This window comes from Mauremys mutica, chromosome 5 (assembly GCF_020497125.1).
Source record: "Mauremys mutica isolate MM-2020 ecotype Southern chromosome 5, ASM2049712v1, whole genome shotgun sequence".
Lineage (NCBI taxonomy): Eukaryota > Metazoa > Chordata > Testudines > Geoemydidae > Mauremys > Mauremys mutica.
In genome coordinates, this window is record NC_059076.1 from 129,227,591 (window position 1) to 129,250,099 (window position 22,509).

The following is a 22,509-nucleotide window of genomic DNA, read 5'->3' on the forward strand; positions in this document are numbered from 1 at the left end:
AGCCCCGGATGCTGTACTGGGGAAGAGGAAGTCCCATCCTCCCCAGCCCAGCCAGGACTAACAGCTGAGCCCGGTGCAGCATAGGAGACACCAGCCGGTCTTCCCCACTCCTGCCCCCTACTCCACAGGTATTTATCTCTCTGTTGGCTGCCTTGGACACCGGAAACATACTGCTGGGGAGAGTCGCATGACGTCTCTTGTGGCTTCCCTTTGCTTCTCTGTCATAAAGTCATTTTTCTGCGGGGAAGCAAAGAAATCTGTGGGGGACATAAATTCTGTGCATGTGCAGTGGTGCAGAATTCCCCCAGGAGTAACCCTGATTTAGCACTTTCAGCTCAAACTTAACTCCACAGATTTGTTTACACATTGCCTTTTCTCTGACAGAACTGCCTCACCTCCTTCCCCTGTTCCCTCCAAGAAGCCAGAAGAGCTCTCTCTCTCTCTCACACACACACACACACCCACACACCCCTCAGTGGGCCAAGAGACTCAAGCTAGTGACTCACATTCACTTGCTTATTGAATGTGTCAGGTCCTCAGCACACAGCAGCAGCCTATGTTTGCTCATGCTATTTTCCAGTTTTAGGAAGGGACCCAATGCCGCAGCAGGAGCAGGAAAAGGTAGGGCATTAGAGGAGCATGGGAAACAGTCAAAAAAGGGAAATACAGAATAGATCAGACTCTGATCTCTCCATTTTCCCAAGTGCTTTCCTCCTCCACAGCACAGCAGCCCCAAGTACCTTAGGGAAAAACCTAGAAAAATAGCTAGTCCCTCTAGTGCAGTGGTGGGCAACCTGCAGCCTGCCAGGGTAATCTGCTGGTGGGTTGCGAGACAGTTTATTTATATTGACCTGCCGCAGGCATGGTCGCCCACAGCTCCCAGTGGCTGCGGCTCGCCAATCCCAGCCAATGGGAGCTGGGAGCTGCCGTGCCTGCGGACAGTCAATGTAAACAAACTGTCTCGCGGCTCGCCCGTGGATTACCCCGATAGGCTGCGTGCGGCCTGCAGGCCACAGGTTGCCCACCACTGCTCTAGTGTAAATCTCTTTAGGATTAACGCATTTCCTAAAGGCTAAAGATAATGAAAATCTCTAATTCGAGAGGTTTACAAAATGAGCGGGTGGCAAGACCAAGACAGGCTGCCTCAGAGATAACACGTGGACCTTCCTCTTAACATACTGTTATGCAGTGATGAGCTGCCAAAATATTAACAACCGGTTCCCTCCTCCCCCCCGTGGGGGGGTCATGCCCCCCCCACGGGGGGTCGTGCCCCATCCAACCCCTCATGTTCCTTGACACACACCCCCCAGGACCCCTGACCCATCCCCCCCTTCCTTGTCCCCTGACTGCCCCTTGCCACCCACCCAACCCCACCTCTCATTCTCGATGGCCCCCCAGGACCACTACCCCATCCAACCACCCCTTCTCTCTGTCCCTGAGTTCCCCCACCACCTCATCCAACCCTGCTCTTTCCTGACTGCTCCCTGGGACCCTTGCCCCCATTCATTCACCCTGTTCCCTGCCCTTTGACCGCCCTGACCCCTATCCACCCCCACACAACCCACCCCCTTACCACACTGCCTGGGGCCGGGACCGGGTCCACTCCGCCAGGACCACGACCAGCGCCGTGGGGCCCAACTCCCCGAGCCCGGTGGGACCAGAGCAGGCACCGCTCGGCCAGAACCGCGGGGCCCGACTCCCCGGGCCGGCACCGGGGCCGGAGCCGCTCGGCTGGAACCGCGGGGCCCGACTCCCCGGGCCGGCACCGGGGCCGGAGCCGCTCGGCTGGAACCGCGGGGCCTGACTCCCCGGGCCGGCACCGGGGCCGGAGCGGCTCGGCTGGAACCGCGGGACCTGACGCCCCGGGCCAGGTCGGGCTGGAGCCGCTCGGCCAGCAGCGGGGCCGGAGCCGTGGGACCCGACTCCCCGGGCTGGCACCGGAGCCGGTGCTGCGGGTCCCGAGCTGGGCCGTGTCGGAGCCGCTCAGCCGGGACCAGACCAGGCTGGGGAGCTTGGCCGGGGCCAGGGGGAGCCGCTCAAAGTGGAGCTGGACTGGGCCACACGCGCCGTCCGCCCCGCCCGGCTTACCTGCCTGCTCCTCGTTTCAGGCTTCCCGCGAACATCTGATTCAAGGGAAGCAGGGGAAGGGGAGGAAAAGGAGGGTGGAGCGTTCAGGGGAGAGGGGGAGGTGAGCTGGGGCTGCGGGCCGGGTGGACAGCTGCCCGAGCTTTGTTAAATTTAAAAACTTTTTAGAACCTGGTTGTCCTGGAACAACCGGTTCTAAAAAGGCTTCTAAATTTAACCAGCTGGAGCTCACCACTGCTGTTATGCACCATTACCCTTTCTTCATCGTCCTTTGGTCAACTTCTAGCCTGTGATAGTCCTCTTATTCAAGTGAATTTTAATTCAAGTACTTCTTTCTTTATACAGTCATTAATGATCTGGAGGATGGCATGGACTGCACCCTCAGCAAGTTTGCAGATGACACTAAACTGGGAGAAGTGGTAGATACGCTGGAAGGTAAGGATAGCATACAGAGGGGCCTAGACAAATTAGAGGATTGGGCCAAAAGAAATCTGATGAGGTTCAACAAGGACAAGTGACAGAAGAATCCCATGCACTGCTACAGACTAGGGACCGAATGGCTAGGCAGCAGTTCTGCAGAAAAGGACCTAAGGGTTACAGTGGACGAGAAGCTGGGTATCATCGGCATTGTGCCCTTGTTGCCAAGAAGGCTAACGGCATTTTGGGCTGTATAAATAGGAGCATTGCCAGCAGATCGAGAGACGTGATCATTCCCCTCTATTTGACATTGGTGAGGCCTCATTTGGAGTACTGTGTCCAGTTTTGGGCCCCACACTACAAGGATGTGGAAAATTGGAAAGAGTCCAGCAAAGGGCAAAAAAATGATTAGGGGGCTGGAGCACATGATTAATGAGGAGAGGCTGAGGGAACTGGGATTGTTTAGTCTGCACAAGAGAAGAATGGGGGGGGGGGGGTTGATAGCTGCTTTCAACTACCTGAAAGGAGGGTTCCAAAGAGGATGGAGCTTGGCTGTTCTCAGTGGTGGCAGATGAGAGAACAAGGAGTAATGGCCTCAAGTTGTAGTGGGGGAGGTTTAGGTTGGATATTAGGAAAAACGTTTTCACTAGGAGGGTGGTGAAGCACTGGAATGGGTTACCTAGGGAGGTGGTGGAATCTCCTTCCTTAGAGGTTTTTAAGGTCAGATTTGACAAAGCCCTGGCTGGGATGATTTAGTTGGGGATCGGTCCTGCTTTGAGCAGGGGGTTGGACTAGATGATCTCCTGAGGTCCCTTCCAACCCTGATATTCTATTATACTTATCAAAGCCTCTTTCCAATGATCTAATTATTCAATGAACTCAGTAGGCAAGAATAGTCATAAAAGGACCTCCAAATCCCAAAAATCAATTTCTAGGCCTTCCTCCCTCCAATTCTATTCAAACTTGCACCCTCTGGAAAAATCTGGGACAAACAATGGTTTATTAAGGAGCAGACTGATAGTGTACCCACTTTGCTGAGCCTTTTTTTTTTTTTTGCCGCTAGGAGTCACAAAACATACACAAAGACATAAAGGAGAAGCTCACCTCGGCTAAGCACACTCTTGTAAACTGTTTCTTAAGCCTTTTCACCTTCTTGGGAGCTTTCTTGGTACTAAGCACAGGAACGCTCATCATTGGAGTTTTAATGTTAGCACTAGCTACCATCAGGATCTCCCGCAACCTTTAATAGAAAATACTCTCACAAATTAAGTTATAAGGGCATAGTTCAATCAAATAAGAATATAGTTCATTTAATGAGGTAGCATGCAATACTCTCTGGAACCTCACTCAAATCAGTGTGCATCTAAAAGCTATGGCCAGTGCAACACTTGTTCCATTTCAATTTGGTATTTATTCCCCATCATCAAATATATACTGAATAAACAGAATATAGCTCTCAATTGGAATATCATCCAGATTCAAAGAGGCCTGAAATGATGTGAAATAAAATGATGTACTGACTAAAAATACAAAATTAAAAGGATATTCAACCACATTTCCTCTTAGACTAGATGGCTATTAATATGTCTGTTCCATTTCCAATTTCTGTGATTCATCTTTATTTGTTTTTCTTTCAATCTACAAAATTTTTAAATGCCCTTGTTTTCCATAGACAGTCACCAGCGATCAGTAACCTAGAGGGATTGTTCTGCTCTCAGTTCACACATGCAGCTTCCAGTAAGTATTAATGGGTACTATCTACAAGCTTCAAGAGGGATAACAGACCCAGAGGGAATACATGTTTCTTACCTTGGAATACCCAATGTGACATTCATTTCACCTCTGCCAGCAAAATGAAAGGTGTTTAGAGTCATCTGCGTGGAAGGCTCCCCAATGCTTTGAGCAGCAAGGAGACCCACAGCCTCTCCTGGGTCACACAGGGACCTTTGCCACTTCAAATGCAACAAGTTGTTTAATCTGAAGACAGACAAGAGGTAATCACACACTGGGGCTTAACTCACTGTACAAAGTGGAAACCAGGTGCAGACTGCAGCACTACTCTGGTTACCAGACATGTTTTCTGTTTTACAGCCAGAGTTGCTTTTGGAAAAGTCAGTGATATGGATGGGTCTGCAAACAAACACTTAGTCCTCCACAAACAGTAAGTCAATTCATCTAACTCTAAGGGTATGTCTACATGCAGCGGGGAAGTGCGATTCCCAGACTCACGCTAGCTCAGCTCAAGTTAGCATACTAAAAATAGCGTAGGCACTGCGGCACTGGCAACGGCTTGGGCTAGTTACCCAAGGTCAGACCCAAGGGTTAGGCGGGCTTGAACCCTGGCAGCTACCCTGAGTCACTGCCACAATGTCCATGTTATTTTTAGCACACTAACTCGAGCTGAGCTAGCATGAGTCTGTCTAGTCTCACTGGGAATCACACCTCCCCCCGGCAGTGTAGGCGTAATCTAAACCTGAGAGGCACAGTCTACTGATCTGAGCACAGAAGTAGGAGCCTTGAACGAGTCTAACCTCCGAGTCTCGTTTTCCCCATTTGCAAAAAGGGGATACATTTACATTTACTACTACTTGATATTCCTATCTATCTCACTGAGGTATAGTGAGAATTAGTGCGAGTTTTTATATAGTATTACTGTAATGCTTTACATTTCCTGCTGCATTTACGCAATGGTAGAATACTGCAACTGACAGAGAACGCCTTCCAGCAACCCTTATTCACACCAGTAGTCCTCTTGAGATCAAGGATGAGTTGCACAAGGCTGAAGGAGACAACCTAATACTGCTACGCAGTTCTGATGTCAAACACATTTGTTAATTTAGTGCTTGTGAAAGTTGTTGGATTGTCAGCCCTCTACCCACAGAACAGATGTACCTCAACCCTATTCTGGAGAGAGTGGTATCTCTAAGGATAATAATAATCCACCTAGCTCTTGTATAGCGCTTCTCACCCGTAGATCTCAAAATATTTTACAAAAAAGAGGTCAGTACCATTATCCCCATTTTACACAGAGAACAGTATGTGTGTCTATGGCAAATTCAGTCCTTGGGAGATCTGTTGAGCATGATCATAAAGGTACCAATTATGGCCATGGTTTTGTGCTGGGCACATTTATCTCCTAGGAACCAGACTGAGACTCACTAACCCATTTCACAAAGGTCAAAACAGAGCCATCAGATGGTAAAGACTTTATCACTACCATCATGGATCCAAATCAGTGTTATTTGTGTGAGCGGGGGGAGGGGAGGGGAGGAAAGAGGCATTGTACACATATAAAAGGTTATTACCTATCACAAGAAAGCTCTGATTTTACATAGTTGCTGTTGTTCTGAGCATTCCATTCACTGATGTAATTCTCTACCTCACTTTCAAATGCTTCTGAAACAGATGCAAAATAAATATCTGGACGCCAGACAGCCAGGCTGGGGTCAGGACACTTAGATGTCCTCTTTAGATATTTTCTCCGGCTCTTCTCGTCCAGTTCATACCACATCTTCAGTAACTGAAAAAAACAACAACAGCCGATTGCAAAATGAGCCACAGTTTACCCATGCAGCATTAATCAAGCCATAGAGAAGGGGAAAAGACACCAGTGTGACAGTGAGATAATATCAGATGTCGCATGAGATGTTTATATTCATGATAGCATCTTTGATTCCAAAACACGTAACCAATTTAAAGTAGATATACCAGCCATACACAATGGTCATTTCATCCACCACTGAACTGCAGCCACTTCTGAGAGTCAATTGCCCCAATATAGTTTAACAGTATGCAGTAACACTATGCACCTGTTTAGGATAAAGTGAAAAATACCTTTTCCAATTATAACTGAAGATGTTCCGTAGACAGAACGGAATGAAATGTCTAGGGCACTGAAGTTAACACATCTACTTTAATCAATAGTGACATACACTCTTGAATGATCTCTGTTGCATCATCTGAAAAATGGCACTTTTAGCAGGACTGCTATTATATGGGACACTGGCACACTACTACCTCAGAGAAAAGTGTGACAACGCTTGAAATACAAACACCACTTTCCTCAGATCCTCAGCTGATGCAAACCTGGCAAATCAGTGAAGCTATCCCTGTTTATACCAATCAAGAGTCTAGCCCAATAGGTATTAAATGGAGATTTTTCATTTAGCTTGAGCCTTACCAGTGATGACAGGACAAAACAATGAAATTATATTGTCTCAGGCCATATTTCTGTTCTTCAGTTTAAAAGGAAAAAAAAAATCAACCTTTCATATTTTGCATTGAATAAAACACAAGCCAACACCAAACAAGAGCATGTGATATACACAACAGGTGAAATTCATTTCTCATGTAACTCCCTTGTTTTCCAGGGTTTAGCTCAGGGATGAATGGGGCCCATGGTAAGAAGTTCATATGTTAAGTTTCACATTCCATGTAGTTGCATTGCCCTGAAAGTTAATGGAACTGTAATTACATCACAAATGTGTAAATCAGATCAATGACACAATTTATAGTCATTTCAACTTAATTACCGGAGTTAGACGTTTCAATTTTTACAGTGAGGATAATTAACCATTGAAACAATTTACCAAGGGTTGAGGTGGATTCTGGATCACTGGCAATTTTTAAATCAAGATTTGATGCTTTTCCAGGAGATGCGTTCTAGTTCAAACAGGAATTATTTTGGGGAAGTTCTCTGGCCTGCGTTATACAGGGGTCAGGCCACATGATCACAGTGGTCCCTTCTGGCTTTACAATTTATGAAGCTTTAGGAGAACAAAGTACAATTGAATTTCTGTGCAAAAAGAACCCACATATAATTAATGGGGAAAATTCAGACTTGTTATAGGAAAAGAAACCCCACTGAAGTCAGTGGAGTTGCACCTGTTTATATCATTTGCCTGCAGATTTGCTTTATTAATTAGAAGCTACAGAAGACAGGTTAGTGCTCTGAAGTATAAGATTCTGAATAGTTATACTGCTTGAAATACCAGGCAAGGTTGACTCAGCCTTTCAGTTAAATGGACTTTCATCTAGTTTGCTGTGCATCAGTCTGTCGGAGACGACCAACTCTGTGTGGATGTTCAAGATCCCAGGGCCTGCCCCAGAGTTCTTAGCCTCTGCCCACGATTAAGCAGTAAGCATTTACCAGGCTGGCACATTCCATCTCAAAAGATGGTTCCATTTTAGTAGCTCAGATAGCACTTTGGCATAAAAAGACATGATATACAAGTAAAGTGGCGCTGGAGCAGTTCCTCCTTCCTGCAGAATCCTGTACTAAAGCGTTTAATCAGTTCATTTGCATTACCTGTAGGGTTGCCGGGTCTCTGCCATTTATGATCTCCCCTCCTAGGATCTGTTCCCTCACTCTTGCCATTTTTTTCTGAGAATACTGCAGAAAAGCTCCTTCCCTTGGCAAAGAAACTTGATGCTTGGCTTGCCACTTTTTGATAGCCCTGAAGTGTTGATTTGCTTGCTGAGGATCCATCTTGGCTAAAACTTCATCTATGTGTTTAGACTTCTGTATCACCTAGGAAAAGGAGACCCAAAGCACAAGTCTTCTAGTTCTCCTTATGATTGTATTTTCAGTTATAATGAACATAGGGTGAAAAATCAAGGCAGCGTTGAAAGGGACATATACCGGCCCTCAAAGTCTTCAGATCTCATAACGTGTTCTATATTATTTTCCAACAAAGCTGACTATTAAAACTATTTTTGCTTCATGTGACTATTACTGCTCCATAATAATTAAGGCTGACATGACGGTATTGAAGGGAAAATATTGGCCATGGTGATGCTGCACAATCTAGGTTGGATTCATATCAATTGCCAAGGTTCAAGTAGAGGAGAGAGTACAGGTATGAGCATGCCTGAGGCTCCATTAAGAATCAAGCTCAGCTAAGTTAGTCCTTATTCTAATGAGACACTTTTATAGTCTGAATGAGTTGGGAAAATAAAATACTATATTAAATATAACAGATGCACACTCAGACAATGCCATGAAAGCAATTATGCCATTGTATTCAAAACAGACCTACAAGATGCTAAGTGTGTGCATGCCTTTCCCCTCACCCATGTGAGTTTAAGATCAGTGTGTTCTACCTCATAGTTCTCTGCAATGAAAGGAAACTGCTTGGGTTGCAGGAACTGGGTCCTGGGGATATCTAGCCCATCTTCACCATAAAGGAACTGCACCACACTGCCATCGCTGTCCCTCACACTCAGGTCATACTGAACTACCAGCCCTTCCAAGTGCTTTATGATACACCTGCAAGAAAACAAGTGTGGTCAGAGGCTATGGAACAACTAGGTTATGACAGATTTTTAAACTGGAATATTACTCAAGTGAGTCTTTCAAATAAGTTTTAGGGATGATCAGGAATCCTGAAGGCTGAAATTTTGTGTAGCCACACCAGTTTTGGCACACCCCCTCCCATTTTTCTTCAACGTGAATTGAAGGGACCACCTCAACGAGCAAGAGGGTAGTTCACTTTATGACCATTTTTGATCCTTGGCCTCTCTGCTAACAGTAGTGGTGAGTTGAGAGATATGGACACACATTCAATAGGAGTGGGATTGAGACCAACACATTCGAGATAGGCCACTGAACATTTAAGAGGGTATTTTGCATTATGTCACTTACTGCTGAAAATTCACTGCACTGGAAACGGGGGGCCTATTCTGAAGGCCTTAGGAATTTTGTCTGAGTATGGACTAATACTATTTGGCCAAGAAAACTGACAATGCACTCTAATCTGTTTATTTTCTTTCCAAGGACTTGCTCTTCCTGGTACAGATAAGAAGCCAGTATCAATACAAGTCAGAAGTGAGAGATGAAAAAGAGCCATTGGATCTAAGCCATCAGAAAGAGAATGTTTATTTTTCTTAGCCTAAAAGCCTACATGGTGAAATCATGCTTCGGGAACCCACCAGCTTCTGACAATTGTACTAGATGATGCACGTCTATTGCCTAAGTTAAAATATTTCACGAAAAAATACTTTTAAAATGTCAAACAAGTTTCCAAGGAGCAACTCCTACCTTTGAAGGTATCCAGATCGGCTGGTTTTGACAGCTGTATCCACCAGACCTTCCCTGCCAGCCATGCAGTGAAAGAAGAATTCCTAAGATACAAGCACAATCTTCATGAAAAAATATAAAACAGCTTCATGTTGCCAAGGAATACATTAAGGTAGAGCATGAATTACCACTCTCAAGAGCAGCACTTAAAAATAGGGCTGGATAATGCCTATTTGTCTAGATATTTACAAGGACACTCTCCACTTTAGTATCTGAATCTAAATAAGTTATGGTACAAGTAAGGCATGAAAGATGGAAATAGAAACAGGAGCCTGAGCAGAATACTTACAGCAGGTTTGATGCCTGTGAGAAATCTGCCAGTCACAAATCCCCCTGATCTAGGGGAAAAATCATAAGGCTGGAAACAAGGCAATGATTTACCAGATGCCATCAGAGGGGGCCTTCGACCTTCCAACTCAATCTGACCCAGCAAGCACGAAATCTACATTGGAAAGATACATGCAGAAAAGAAACAGAATGACATGCAAAACCTCTAATGGTAAAAAGCTAGTTTTTCTATCTTACTCTCTTAGTTCATGTAAGTGTAACACCTTTTCCCACCCCCCAAAAATGTATTTATATATGAAGGAAATAAGCACTGTTAAGAAATAGTGAAGCCCAGTTAGGTCATCTTGTCAAGTCTTTTCCTTAGCTCAATTTCATCACATTACTACTTATGTCCCCTAGGATCATCCAGAACAATTCATAGAATCACAGAATCATCTAACAGTAGAGCTAGAAAGGACCTTGAGAAGTTATCAAATCCAACTCCCTGTGCTGAGGCAGGACCAAGTAAACCTAGATCATCCCTGACAGGCGTTCGTCCAAATTGTTCTTCAAAACCTCTAGTGATGGGGATTCCACAACCTCCCTTGGAAGCTGATTCCAGAGCTTAAATACCCTTATAGTTAGAAAGTTTCTCTTACCATCTAACCTACATTTCTCAGATTAAGCCCATACTTCTTGTCCTAACTTCAGTGGACATGGAGAACAACTGATCATAGTCTTCTTTATAACAGCCTTTCACATATATGAAGACTTATTAAATCCTCCCTCACTCCCCCATCCCACTGTAGGGATATTAAAGAAGGTACTAACAGTGATTCCCCAAGTGACAGTGGGCCCCCTCCATAATTTGTCCCCCACACTTTAAAAATCCAACAGTTTCACCAAGTACAAAAATCTTTTAGTTCTTCTGTTTCAAACTTGTAAGCTACTATCTGTAGAAACCATTGATTGCATCTGTCCTGTGAAAGATACTCTATTACTATGTAAAACTTACAAACAAGTTAATTGACTTTGGGCTTGGCTACACTTGAAAGTTGCAGCGCTGGGAGTTACAGCGCTGGTCATGCAGCTGTGCAGGAACAGCGCTGGTGTGTGGCCACACTCATAGCTACCAGCGCTGGTGTGTGGCCACATTTGCAGCATTTGCAGCGCTGTTGGGAGTGCTGCATTATGGGCAGCTATCCCAGCATTCAAGTGGCAACAACGTGCTTTTCAAAAGAGGGGGGTGGAGGGTGGTGTACTGTGACAGGGAGCGGGGAAGATAGAGAGAGTGGATTTTTGGAGCCAACACTGTGTGTTAGCTTCCTGGATTGAAAAAAATTACAAAATATTCGCGAACCCTTAGTCTTAATTGCAAACAGCCTGCATCCAACGCTGTTTCTCTGTCAAGCAAACATTCACTCCCTGCCTCTCATTTGATCGTTCACAGCCAGGTACAGATAGCTCCTGTTTGCTGTGATCAGTGTTTGTTTTTTTAGATAAGCAGTTCAACGGAGCTCCGATCGGAGTTCACAACAAAACAAAGAGGCTGCATAACAAAACAAAGAGTAATTTAGTTAAAAGCATTCTGGGATATCTCCTTATTCCCTGGAGGCCAATAAAAGCGCTGGTGTGTGTCCACACTTGATGAGCAGCGCTGGATTACCAGCGCTGCAATCGCTACACCCCAACCTGACCAGGTGTACAGCCAGCGCTGCAGCCAGGGAGTTGCAGCGCTGGATGTGCCTTGCAGGTGTGGACGGTTACTAATTGCAGCGCTGGAAAGCCTCTACCAGCGCTGCAACTTGCAAGTGTAGCAAGCCCTTTGTTCTTGAAGTAAACACTATGGCCTTGGCTACACTTGCAAATTTGCAGCGCTGCAGCAGGGTGTGAAAACACACCCTCTCCAGTGCTGCAAATTGCGGCGCTGCAAAGCGCCAGTGTGGTCAAAGCCCCAGCGCTGGGAGCGCGGCTCCCAGTGCTGTACGTTATTCCCCACAGGGAGGTGGAGTACGGACAGCACTGGGAGAGCTCTCTCCCAGCGCTGGTGCTTTGACTACACTTAGCGCTTTGAAGTGCAAGTGTAGCCATAGCCTAAGTTACCACCCCTGCTGTGAGCCTTAAGCCGTTAATTTGGAATGTATGTTGATGAATGCTTGATGTACATGAATGGTTAGGGAGGTGCCAGCCTAGAAAGGTAGTATCCATCGGCCGAAGAATGTGTCAAGTGGACCACCAGACAACCCTCGAAGGGTAAACTGGGATCCACCCCAACACCTGGAAGGATGAGAAACACAAACTTTGGACAGTGTGGAGCCACCAGGAATGTGCCATCTGCTGATTGAGTCAGCAACAGCAGGATGAAAGAGTTTCCATAGACTAACATAGGAATTAATTCCTATAAGAATGAACTGTAAAGACTGAGGACTTTGAGTCTAGTTCTGCTGCCAACCTCCAGGAGTATCAGGTGCATGTGACACAGACTCGGCTCCATCCTCATGACCAAGATACCTGGCCAGTAACTTGGCATGAGCAACTTCTAGGCTGGTAACTATAACACCTATACAGAACTTGAATAATGAATGAATGAATGAATGAATGAATATGTGTGAGAGAGAGAGAGAGAGAGAGAGAGAGTGTGTAATAAGTAGTGATAGGAATAAGTAGTTAAACAACGTTGTTTACTTTTATCTTTTGCTTTATTACTATATTTACAATAAATATGGCATCTTTGCCTTATCCCTAATAAGATCCTGCTGGTTTTTATTATATTGGTATAACACCACCACCCCACCCAGGACCTATTTTCCTAATCTTTCCTCATAGGTCAGGGTTTCTAAACCTTCTATCATTTTTGTTGCTCTCTTCTGGACACTCTCCAACTTTCTTAAAGTGCGCTGCCCAGAACTGGACAAGGCACTCTAGCCAAGGCCTCACCAGTGCCAAGTACAGCAAGACAAATACCTCCTGTGTCTGACACGACACTCCTGTTTATACACCCCAGAATATTAGCCTTTTTCACAACTGCATCATGTTGTTGACTCATATTCAATTTGTGATGCATTGTAATCTTCAGATCCTTTTCAGCAATACTACCACTTAGCCAGTTATTCCCCATTTCACAGTGTGCATTTGAGTTTTCCTTCCTAAGTTGAGTATTTTGCATTTGTCTTTATTGAATTTCAGACCAATTCTCCAATTTGTCATGGTCATTTTGAATTACAATCCTGTCATCCAAAGTCGTTGAAACCCCTCCCAGCTTGGTGTCATCTGCAAATTTTATAATCTTACTCTCCACTCCATTATCCAAGTCATTTAATGAAAATATTGAATAGTACTGGACCCAGAAATGACCCAGTAGGACCCCACTAGATACACCCTTTCGGTGTGACAGCAAATTGCTAACTACTCTGAGTAGTTTTTCAACCAGTATCTAGACCTCTTTTCCCTCATTTACTTATGAGAATGTCATGTGAGACTGTGTCAGAAGCCCTACTAAAATCAAGATATATCACATCTACTGTTTCCCTGTCTACTAGGCCAGTACACTTGTTAATGAAGGAAATTAGACTGATTTGGCATCATTTGTTCCTTATAATCCTATTATCCTCTAGGTGCTTATAAACTGATTGTTTAATACATTTATTGTAGTATCTTTCCAGGTATCAAAGCTAGGCAGACTGGTCTATAATTCCCCAGGTACTCTTTGTTCCCCTTTTTAAAGATAGGTACTACATTTGCCCTTCGTCAGTCCTATGGGACCTCACTCATCCTCCCTGAGATCTTGACGATAATTGCAAACAGTTCCAAATTTGCTTCAGCTGGTTTCTTAAGTACCCTAAGATGAATTTAATCAGGCTTGAATACATCTAACTTACCTAGATATTCTTTAACCTGTCCTTTCCCTCTTTTGGCTTGTGTACCATCCCCCAAGTTGTTAATATTAATTGTGCTGAGCATGTGGTCACAATTAATCTTTTTAGTAAAGGCTACAGCAAAGTAGGCATTCCTCTCTTCTGCTTGGTGTCTTTCTTTAAATAGATGTAGAAATTCTATTCTATTTGATCAATATAGTTCTTATACTGTTTTCATCATAGTATCTGAGCACCTTTCAGTAGTGCATTAAGCAACATGACTCATCTGTCACTGTGGTTCATTCTCTTTGTCATCCTCCTCCCAGAGGGAGAATGGTTGTAGTGGAAAGTTGTGATGGCCTTTAGTTCCTACATAGACAAGCTTTACCTCGATGGTACAAAGTTCCATTGTGAAATACAACAAAACAATTACAAGTTAGAACTGGGGTTTGTTTTGGTATTCTTCATTATGTCATCACCTCCTAAGGAGTTATGTTTTTGCTACAAATCTTGCTGTTCTAAGAACTGATGCAAAAGTGAAATGTGGTCAAACTGAAAATACTCGTTCCTCACCGTCCTATGTGCCAATGAGGTCTTTGACTCATTTAGAATATATTTCCCTAAAAGTTACTCAAGTCAAAATTGTGCCCTCCCAATTCCCAAAGCTAAGAATAAATACCCTACTTGGTACAGAATACACAAACCATTCCTGAAATAGCCTCTTGATAAGCTATATTTGTAGAACAAACCATGAAAACAAACCAGTGAGTCTTATAAAAAGTAATTACTTTAATACCTGCATTGTATTTACAGTGGATCCTTTGGCTCCTGACTGCACCATTAACTGCAAGTTGTTCTCTGGGAAGCTCCTGTGGAGACCAAGGGGCATGCATGCCTAAAAAAAAAAAGTTTTGAAAGAAAGATACCAAAGAGTCAAGTTCACATTTCTAATTAAAATCACAGGAATTTCTGTTGGCAGTAAGAAAAAATGTGAAATCCAAGACAATCAAACAGATGTAATTTATAGTTACAGAAAACAACACTTGTTAGTAAGATTTTAATGGAAACTCTCGCCTAGAAGTACCACTGCAGCTGGCAACCTTGTTGCTAGGCTCTGATGACAAGCTAAAAATTAAAAGGGCCTTAAAAGTGAAACGAGCTTCTAATGATAAGAGGTCATCTCCCTCTCAAAAAACAAAGTGACTGAGGAACACTAGCAGGGCAGTGTGGAAAGGCCCATATTGTGGACAGATGAATTATTTCAGTTTGCAGGATTCTCAGGCACCTTTCAGCAGCATTAAATTAACATAATAAGAAAAATCTCCAAATATAGTATATATGGATGCTTCTTAGTGCCAACCTTGTTAACCTCGTTGCTGTAATTGTTTACTTCCTCCTTGAATTTCAGATCAACCATATTAAAATCCCTCTGGTCTTTGTGGAGATGGGCATCCTGCCATTTCCCTTGGATCTCTTCACATGATGCAGTTTCTGGCAAGTTAAATGCAGCTCTAACAGCCTGAAAGAAAAAAAGTCTCTTAGGTGCCAAAGCAGATGCAACTACACAGAGCAAGGGCTTGAAATGAAAAAGTTACAAGGGCTAAAACGCTGCTGCAAGATGTGCTTACTCTGGTACCACAATGGGTGGACACTTCAATGATTCGGTGTCTTCTGTGGTCTGCTTGGGGTTTGACCAAAATATCTTCAACTCCTGCAGCATTGAAAGAGAAAAAGATACATTGTATCATGGTCTGAATGTGAATCCTGACATACCAGGAATTTATGTACTGGACAGCTGCTGGCATGTTTGAGTGTAAGGGTGGAGGTAAAGAGGAACTTATCATGAACACCAAGCACCATAGCTGCTTGGATCAGACTCATTGCATTTTAATAGCTACAACAAGAAAAAAATATTGGAGACATTTTTTGGGTGGGCAGGTTGGTCTCAGGAACACATTATTATATAAACAAAATCACACACACAAAAGGTATGTTAAAAGAACAGTAAGATTGCAAAGTCAAGCACTAAAAAAAGTTTGGAAATGCCAGAATGAAGGTTGTCTATGCAACATTAATTCAGTCCCCTTGTGCGCATGTATTATTAGCGTCTTTAAACTACATGATCACATGCTGTTCTTTTCACAGGACCCCTGCCTCACTGAGTGAACAAGATGGATGATGCTTACTCTCAAAGAGCAGCTATTCCATATTTTGTCGTCACCTCCTTGTTCAATGCATGCCTCCAATAGTTAGTATATTGCACACTATTCAAACCCTGCTCTGAAGAGAGAATTATTCATTTCTTCATGGGCTTTTCTAGGGCACTCGACACTATACTATCTCAGCACATCACGAACAATAGTGAAATTATTTACACAACACTCAGAGATGAGGCGATATTATTATCTCCATTTTACAGATACAGAGGCACAGAGAAATTAAGGTCAGAAATATCGATACATTTTCTGTGCCTAATTTGCGACAGAGAACCTGCTTTTTTAGGCTACTTAGCATTATATAGCACTTCTATTATGTTCAAAGCACAGCTCTCACTGACTTGAGTTGCAGTTGAGACCCTTGGTCTCATTTGCAGAAATGCTGATCACAAGTCAGGAACCCAGAAACCAAGGAGAACAAAATTAGTGACTATCTGTGAAAAGTCTGCTGTAAGTGAGTTCCCCAGCACCACACAGAAACTCTGTGGCAGAGGCAGGGTTAGAGTCCAGTTCTCCCAGGAAGCATCCAACTGCTTGGCCACGAGACTACCCTTTCCCTTCCTGAAATCCCCCTACGCACCTTCTAACGTCTGCAACAAGGATTCTAGAGACAACAGCCTCCTTTGCAATACAACCCCGATTCAGGCTCAGGGCAGGTCCAGCCTGTGCACTGAATTAGACAGGGCTCTCGTGGGGAAAAAAGGGAGTTGATTATGTAATAAAAGACTGTCATAATACATATGGCACAAGAAGGCCAAATTAAGGTTGCACAGGGAATCTTAGTGTAATTTCCTAGGATCTGATAAGGAATCTGAAAAAAACAAATTTCATCATGTGGCCTCATATTCACACCTACAACAGCCATCAGCAGGTTTGAAAACATAAGATCCACCACAGATCTCTGCCATTTGATCTAATGGAGTAACTCACTGAAACAGTAAGTTGTTATCCATTATGTGGGCCAGCTGTCTAGAGGAATGAGACATTCTGCGAGTGGGTTTTACAGATACTTGCTAACAGCAGAGGAATGATGAGACTCAGGAATTCTGGTTTCCATGCCAGGCTCTGAAAGCCATAGTACTCTAGCGTGGTGGTTCTCAACTGAGGCTCTGTGGCCAATGTGGGGGGGGTCACTCAGGGGATCCACCAAGCAGGACTGTCGGAGCCCTGAGCCCCATGATGCAGAAGGTCAGAGCCCCCAAGTCATCCTCCAGTCCCACTGGGCAGAAAACCCTCCCCCCCGCCCCATGGATTTTTATTAGCATGCTGGGGGGCGGAGGGGAGAGCTCCAAAAGAGCAGGGGTTCTGAACCTTTTCTCTAGTGGGCATAGACAGACTCATTGCCCATTTCCCCCAAGCCTGAGATCTTCTGTCCAATCCCTGCCAACCGGTTCCTGCTCTAATCTAGTCTCTTTCCCCTGGCTAGCTCCCTGTCCCAGACCCATTCCTCTTACCTATAAGTCAACCCCAGTCCCACTCCTCAGGCATCTCATCCTAATCCTAGTCCCCTTTCCCAAAAAGTTCTAGATCACCTTCAGGACTCCCAATATTCTTCTCACCCATTTTAAGTTCTCCCCCCGGTCTCTTTGCCCAGCTGGTCCCAGTCTCTACTGCCACACTAATCCCCAGTTTCCCTCCCACAACAAGCATCCTCCAGTCCCAGTCTGCTCCCCCTCTCTCCCTTGGCCTGGCTCTTGAATCAGGCAGCTTCCTCACCCATGCTGCCTGGGTCCAGCAGGAAGTCAGTAAGAGCACAGGAGAGAAAGACTCACCACTCTCAGTTCTGGTGCACAGCTACAGCCTGGAAGCAGCCCAGAGCTGTAACTGCAGGCAAAGCCCTGCCCAGTCCCGAGCTGAAGCATGCCCAGTATGGACAGAATCTTTGGGAAATTTAGAGATTGACTAGAACTTCACAGCTATTGAGCGTGTGCAAACTATGATTTTTCAAAGGCTTATAATACTTGGCCAAACATGGGAGGATTTTCAAAGGGATGGCAAAAGGCACCCTGCTGATGCAAAGGGCACTCCTCTGCCTGATTTCAAGCCCTTGCTCCAAAGCAGGGGATGCTAGAATTTTTCAGAGAAGAGATCCCCAGGGTGTTTATTTTAATATGAGCAAAACAACTATTTTCCCCAACCTCATTCTTGGAAACAGCTGAATTGTTTGGGTTGTCACTTTCCAAAAGAATTCAGCCTCAGGCAGTCACTCAACATGGGAAATTTCAGCCCAAACAGTTAAACTTTGGCAAAAGATATTAACAACTGAAAACAGGATCTTCTGATGGGAAGCTTTGGCCAACCTTCGTAATAGGTGGTGTTAACTAGCCTTGCCTGTAATAAACGGGGCATTGGAATCCGAGTGGTGCACACTACTGCCATCTACTAAAAGTAATATAATTGATCACACGTAGCTACAGCCTACAGAGCATTTAGACCAGGGGTGGGCAAACTATGTTTACGCCAACCCACGACCTGCACCCAGAGGCTTGGCCCATGACCCTGCACTCCGGCCAGAGCACTGGGTCGGGGGCTGGACCACACAGCTCAGCCCCCTCCAGTGCTCCAGCCAGGGCGCAGGGATCACACCACGCAGCTCCTGGAAGCCGTAGCAAGGCTCCACTCCAGCTCCCCTGTGCTCCAATGGGAGCTGCAAGGGCGGTGCCTGTGGATACGGCAGCATGCAGAGCTGGCTGATCGTGCCTCCACATAGGAGCCAGAGAAGGGACATACCACTGTTTCCAGGAGCCTCGAGGTAAACGCCACCCAGAGCCTGCACCCCCTGCCTCTCCCCATGCCACAACCTCCTGCCCCAGCCCTGCTCCCCCTCCTGCTCCCCAAACCTCTCATCCCCAACCCCACCTCAGAGCCCGCACCCCATCAGAACCTGCACCCCTTCCCAGATCCCTGTCCCAAACCCGATCCCCTCCCGCCCTCTCGGTCCCAGCCCAGAGCACCCTCCTACACTCCACACTCCTCATCCCCAGCCCCACGCCAGAGCCCACACCCCAACCCAAATTTTCTGAGCATTCATGGCCTGACATACAATTTCTATTCCCTGATGTGGCCCTTCAGCCAAAAAGTTTGCCCACCCCTGATTTAGATGTTTATAAAACTCACAAATATGCATGTTTATACCAATGAAAGTCCTGTAAAATTCTACTCAGCCATTTGCCCAGATGAGGGAAATGTTTTAATTGTGTGGGGGGGGGGGGGGTGTGTGGGGGGGGGGGTGTGGGGGGGTGTAGATTTTATGCCTGGCTGAGTAATTCACATTGTAATTTTGCAAAGTTGATGCAAAATAAGAGTCATCTACAGGGAGATTAACAGCCCCAAAGTAAATGCAAGACTTAATTGATAACACCTCTGAATCCTTTAACCTGAACACGTGGGTATGCTTGGCGAGGTTTTTTTTTGTTTTTTTTTGGTTTTTAAAAACTTATGTGAAAAAGAAAACTTAAGACTTAATAATGTAATTTTGATCTGAACAAAGATCTGTTAAAAGACATTATGACCATGTACATGTGAAACATAGAGGACTGGAGATAACTCAGTGATGGATGGACTTAAGACTGCATCATTTCGCTATAGTGATTGGAAGGAACTGAAATGCACACTAAATAGAAAGAAAGTCATGCTAGGTGATTCAGATTCAGGAACACAGCAATGTGTTGTGAAATGTCATGCACACAACTGTTTCCATTTCTTATGCACAACTGCAGTTTTGTACCTCAGGTGCGGCAGTAGTCCAAGGGCTAATTTACATTTCCCATACTCACCCATTGTAAATCCCCTGTACAGCTGCAAATAGGCAGTAAAGAGGCGAGCTAGACATGTAAGCACCTTGCCGCTGGTTTCCCCACCATAGACTTCATAGCAACAGTGGACTAGGCCATAGGCAGAGCTGCCATAGTGAGCTTTGTCCAAGACCCCGCAAAGTAACTCCCCGTCTCTAATGATAACCTGGTGGATAGGATGAGATGATAGATTTAAACAGTTAGGAAAGCAGCCATTTTGATCTTTGTACGGACAAGACCCAACTCTGAGCACAGATTATTCTTAGTGACTAGTACATAGAATAAACTACAATGGGGAATAAGAACATATAACGTACAAAATGCTTATGGATCAATATCATCTGGTGAACCATAAACACAAACAAGTAAATTAAAATAGTAGAATTACAAACAGATTTTGCACTTCTATAATACATTCCATCCCGAAAGCACTTTACAAAACAAGTTAAGCAGGTGCATACTAGTTGCCCCCACCTGCAAAATTGAAGAAGGCAGAGAAGATACTCTAACAAAAGAAAGATGGAGTTTATGTCAAAGCCAGGAACAGAACTCCAGTGTTCCTAGCTCCTAGTCCCAAGCTCAGACCACCCCATTCTAGCAATTACAAAAAACTTTACAATACATCTTTTCCTCTTCAGATTTTTTCCCTATACTTTTTTTTAAAAAAATAAGTTCTTGCCTCTGTGGTCAATTATTTCCACAAACATACCTGGGATTCACACATTGAATCAAGGTTAGATCCAGGAATTCTGTTTTGGGGCCCTTTTACCCAGGCTTTTCCACCAATCTTAGCTTTCCCAGACAAATTCAGTGGGATTTGATTTTCAGGGATTACGTTTATTAGCAACGTAGAAACAATCTAAAAAGAAAAATGTAGGACAGGATTAACAAACTGCCAGAAGCCGTCAGTTTTTCCATATCCCCCACCCCACTACGGCAAACTGGGAGAGAGGATAAATACCCAGACACATGCAATAGGAAGCCCTGCCACTCAGCCCTGTTCTGACTGCTCACCTATCCAACAGCAGAAAACTGCCAGAAGTGTTGGAAGTCTGCACTCAGGGAAGAACTACCCTTCGGTTACCCACAGACTGGTGTTCCTTTTTCTTTAAAATTTCCCATATTCAAATGATATAATGTATTATTCTACAGAAGTGAGTTCCAGATGCTCCAGTACAGTAATACTATTGTAAACTCTGGGGCAGTTACTGTAGAGTGCAGCAATATTTTTTTAAAATATCGTATTCAGATTTATACAGGGCATTAAAAAGTGGTTTCTATACTCCTTCGACATATTAAAATTCAGTCTCATTACCACATAAGGCATATGGGTAATAAGAGACTACTGTGTGACATCTGGCAGCATATCTATGGAAGGTCAGAATGATACAGCATAAATAGCACTAGAGGATTCCCTTATTGTGCCAAGGATCATAGTAACTGGATGTAGAGAGCATCACTCTGAAAAAGCGAGAAATACTCCCTAGTAGAGCCTATCAGATATTTCATGACTAAAATCAATATTATAGCAAACACCAAAAACAGATAAGACTTTGCCTGTCAAGATTAAATTTAGGAGATTTAAACTGTGATCCAATTTAAAATCCCTCCCCCCCGCCCACACACACACACACCCCGACCCAGTGAAAAATTCTATTTTCTACAGAAAAATGATAGAATCGTTTTGATATCAGAGATGCATGACTGAGAAAAATCTCAGAGACTGGAAAAAAGAACACCTATAAAAAGTGTCTCAAAGACTTTATCTAGATTCCATCCCAGAAAGGAAACTAAATCACTAAGCAGCAGTCGCATCATTTCTCTGCTTTTGTTCTGCATGTGCATCTCCTCCTCCAGCTCAGACACTGTAAATCATGCCACAATTCTAGTTGAAACACTGCCCAGGGTAAGTGAGAAAGTGCAATTCCTATAATATTATTTTAAAGGACACAAAACTGAACAACTCCAGGAAGAATACACATGAAGATTTGCAGCCGACCTACTGGGACCATGCTTCTCAGTCACTATAGCTAGTCCTGGGTTTTAATTATAGCACTTTGCTTAGTTCTGAACAGTCTGTTTTCTTAATAGTCTTAACTTTTCAGCTACCTGTTTTCCTGTCCATAACCGTTGTGGTTTCATAATGGCAGGTGGAAGGATTTTCACTCTTCCCTTTTTGTCTGTCAGTCCTCTATATATCAGCTCCATGTACTGTTCTCTTGTGAAAAAGCAGCCCCGGATCGTCATGCTGGCACCAGAGATCATATGATCCTGGATCAAACCTGCCAGTGGTTTGCCATCCTAAGAGACATATACAAAGAGTAGGTGAGGTGGGAATCACATATTAGTATCTTCCAAAATTAGCTCCATTATGGGTGTTTAAAAGCACAATAGTCCTGGCGTGAGGAGTTCTGCATGGTGACAGCGCCTCTCCCTCCAGTAAATATCTCCTAAACATTGAGATTTAAGAGACATAGCTGGCCCCAAACTCATTTAAAAAAAAAACAAAAAAACACAACACCTCCCCCAACCATTTCTTCAATTCTGTTAGTAATATTGAGACATTCTACCACCCTCGTGCCGACCTCTAAGTTCACCTTCCCCCAGTCCCCTTGGGATCAGGGAGAGCAGTTGGCCGAGTGAGAAACATGTCATGGAGGATGAGTGGCGAATCAGAACTGGAAGGTATGAATGGCATTTCAGGGGCTCAGACACAGGGGACAATACCAGCAATCAGGCACTATAAGAGTTAAAAGTAGGAGGAGGATCAATCCAGAGTATTTTAAGCACCCATCACC

At 44.4% G+C, this 22,509-nt stretch overlaps 1 protein-coding gene across 1 annotated transcript in view; it reads right to left on the bottom strand.

Moving 5' to 3' along the window:
• POLR1A (RNA polymerase I subunit A) overlaps window positions 1-22,509 on the bottom strand; it is a 61,977-nt gene that overhangs the window by 15,678 nt on the left and 23,790 nt on the right. The window contains exons 14-26 of the mRNA XM_045017722.1: window positions 21,821-22,012; window positions 20,421-20,570; window positions 19,694-19,877; window positions 15,330-15,412; window positions 15,062-15,220; window positions 14,498-14,596; window positions 9,870-10,022; window positions 9,542-9,624; window positions 8,605-8,770; window positions 7,811-8,032; window positions 5,808-6,022; window positions 4,312-4,479; window positions 3,607-3,742 (exon numbers count right to left, since the gene is read on the bottom strand). Of these exons, the coding sequence (XP_044873657.1) occupies window positions 3,607-3,742; window positions 4,312-4,479; window positions 5,808-6,022; window positions 7,811-8,032; window positions 8,605-8,770; window positions 9,542-9,624; window positions 9,870-10,022; window positions 14,498-14,596; window positions 15,062-15,220; window positions 15,330-15,412; window positions 19,694-19,877; window positions 20,421-20,570; window positions 21,821-22,012 (2,010 nt within the window). The remainder of the gene's footprint in view (window positions 1-3,606; window positions 3,743-4,311; window positions 4,480-5,807; window positions 6,023-7,810; window positions 8,033-8,604; window positions 8,771-9,541; window positions 9,625-9,869; window positions 10,023-14,497; window positions 14,597-15,061; window positions 15,221-15,329; window positions 15,413-19,693; window positions 19,878-20,420; window positions 20,571-21,820; window positions 22,013-22,509) is intronic.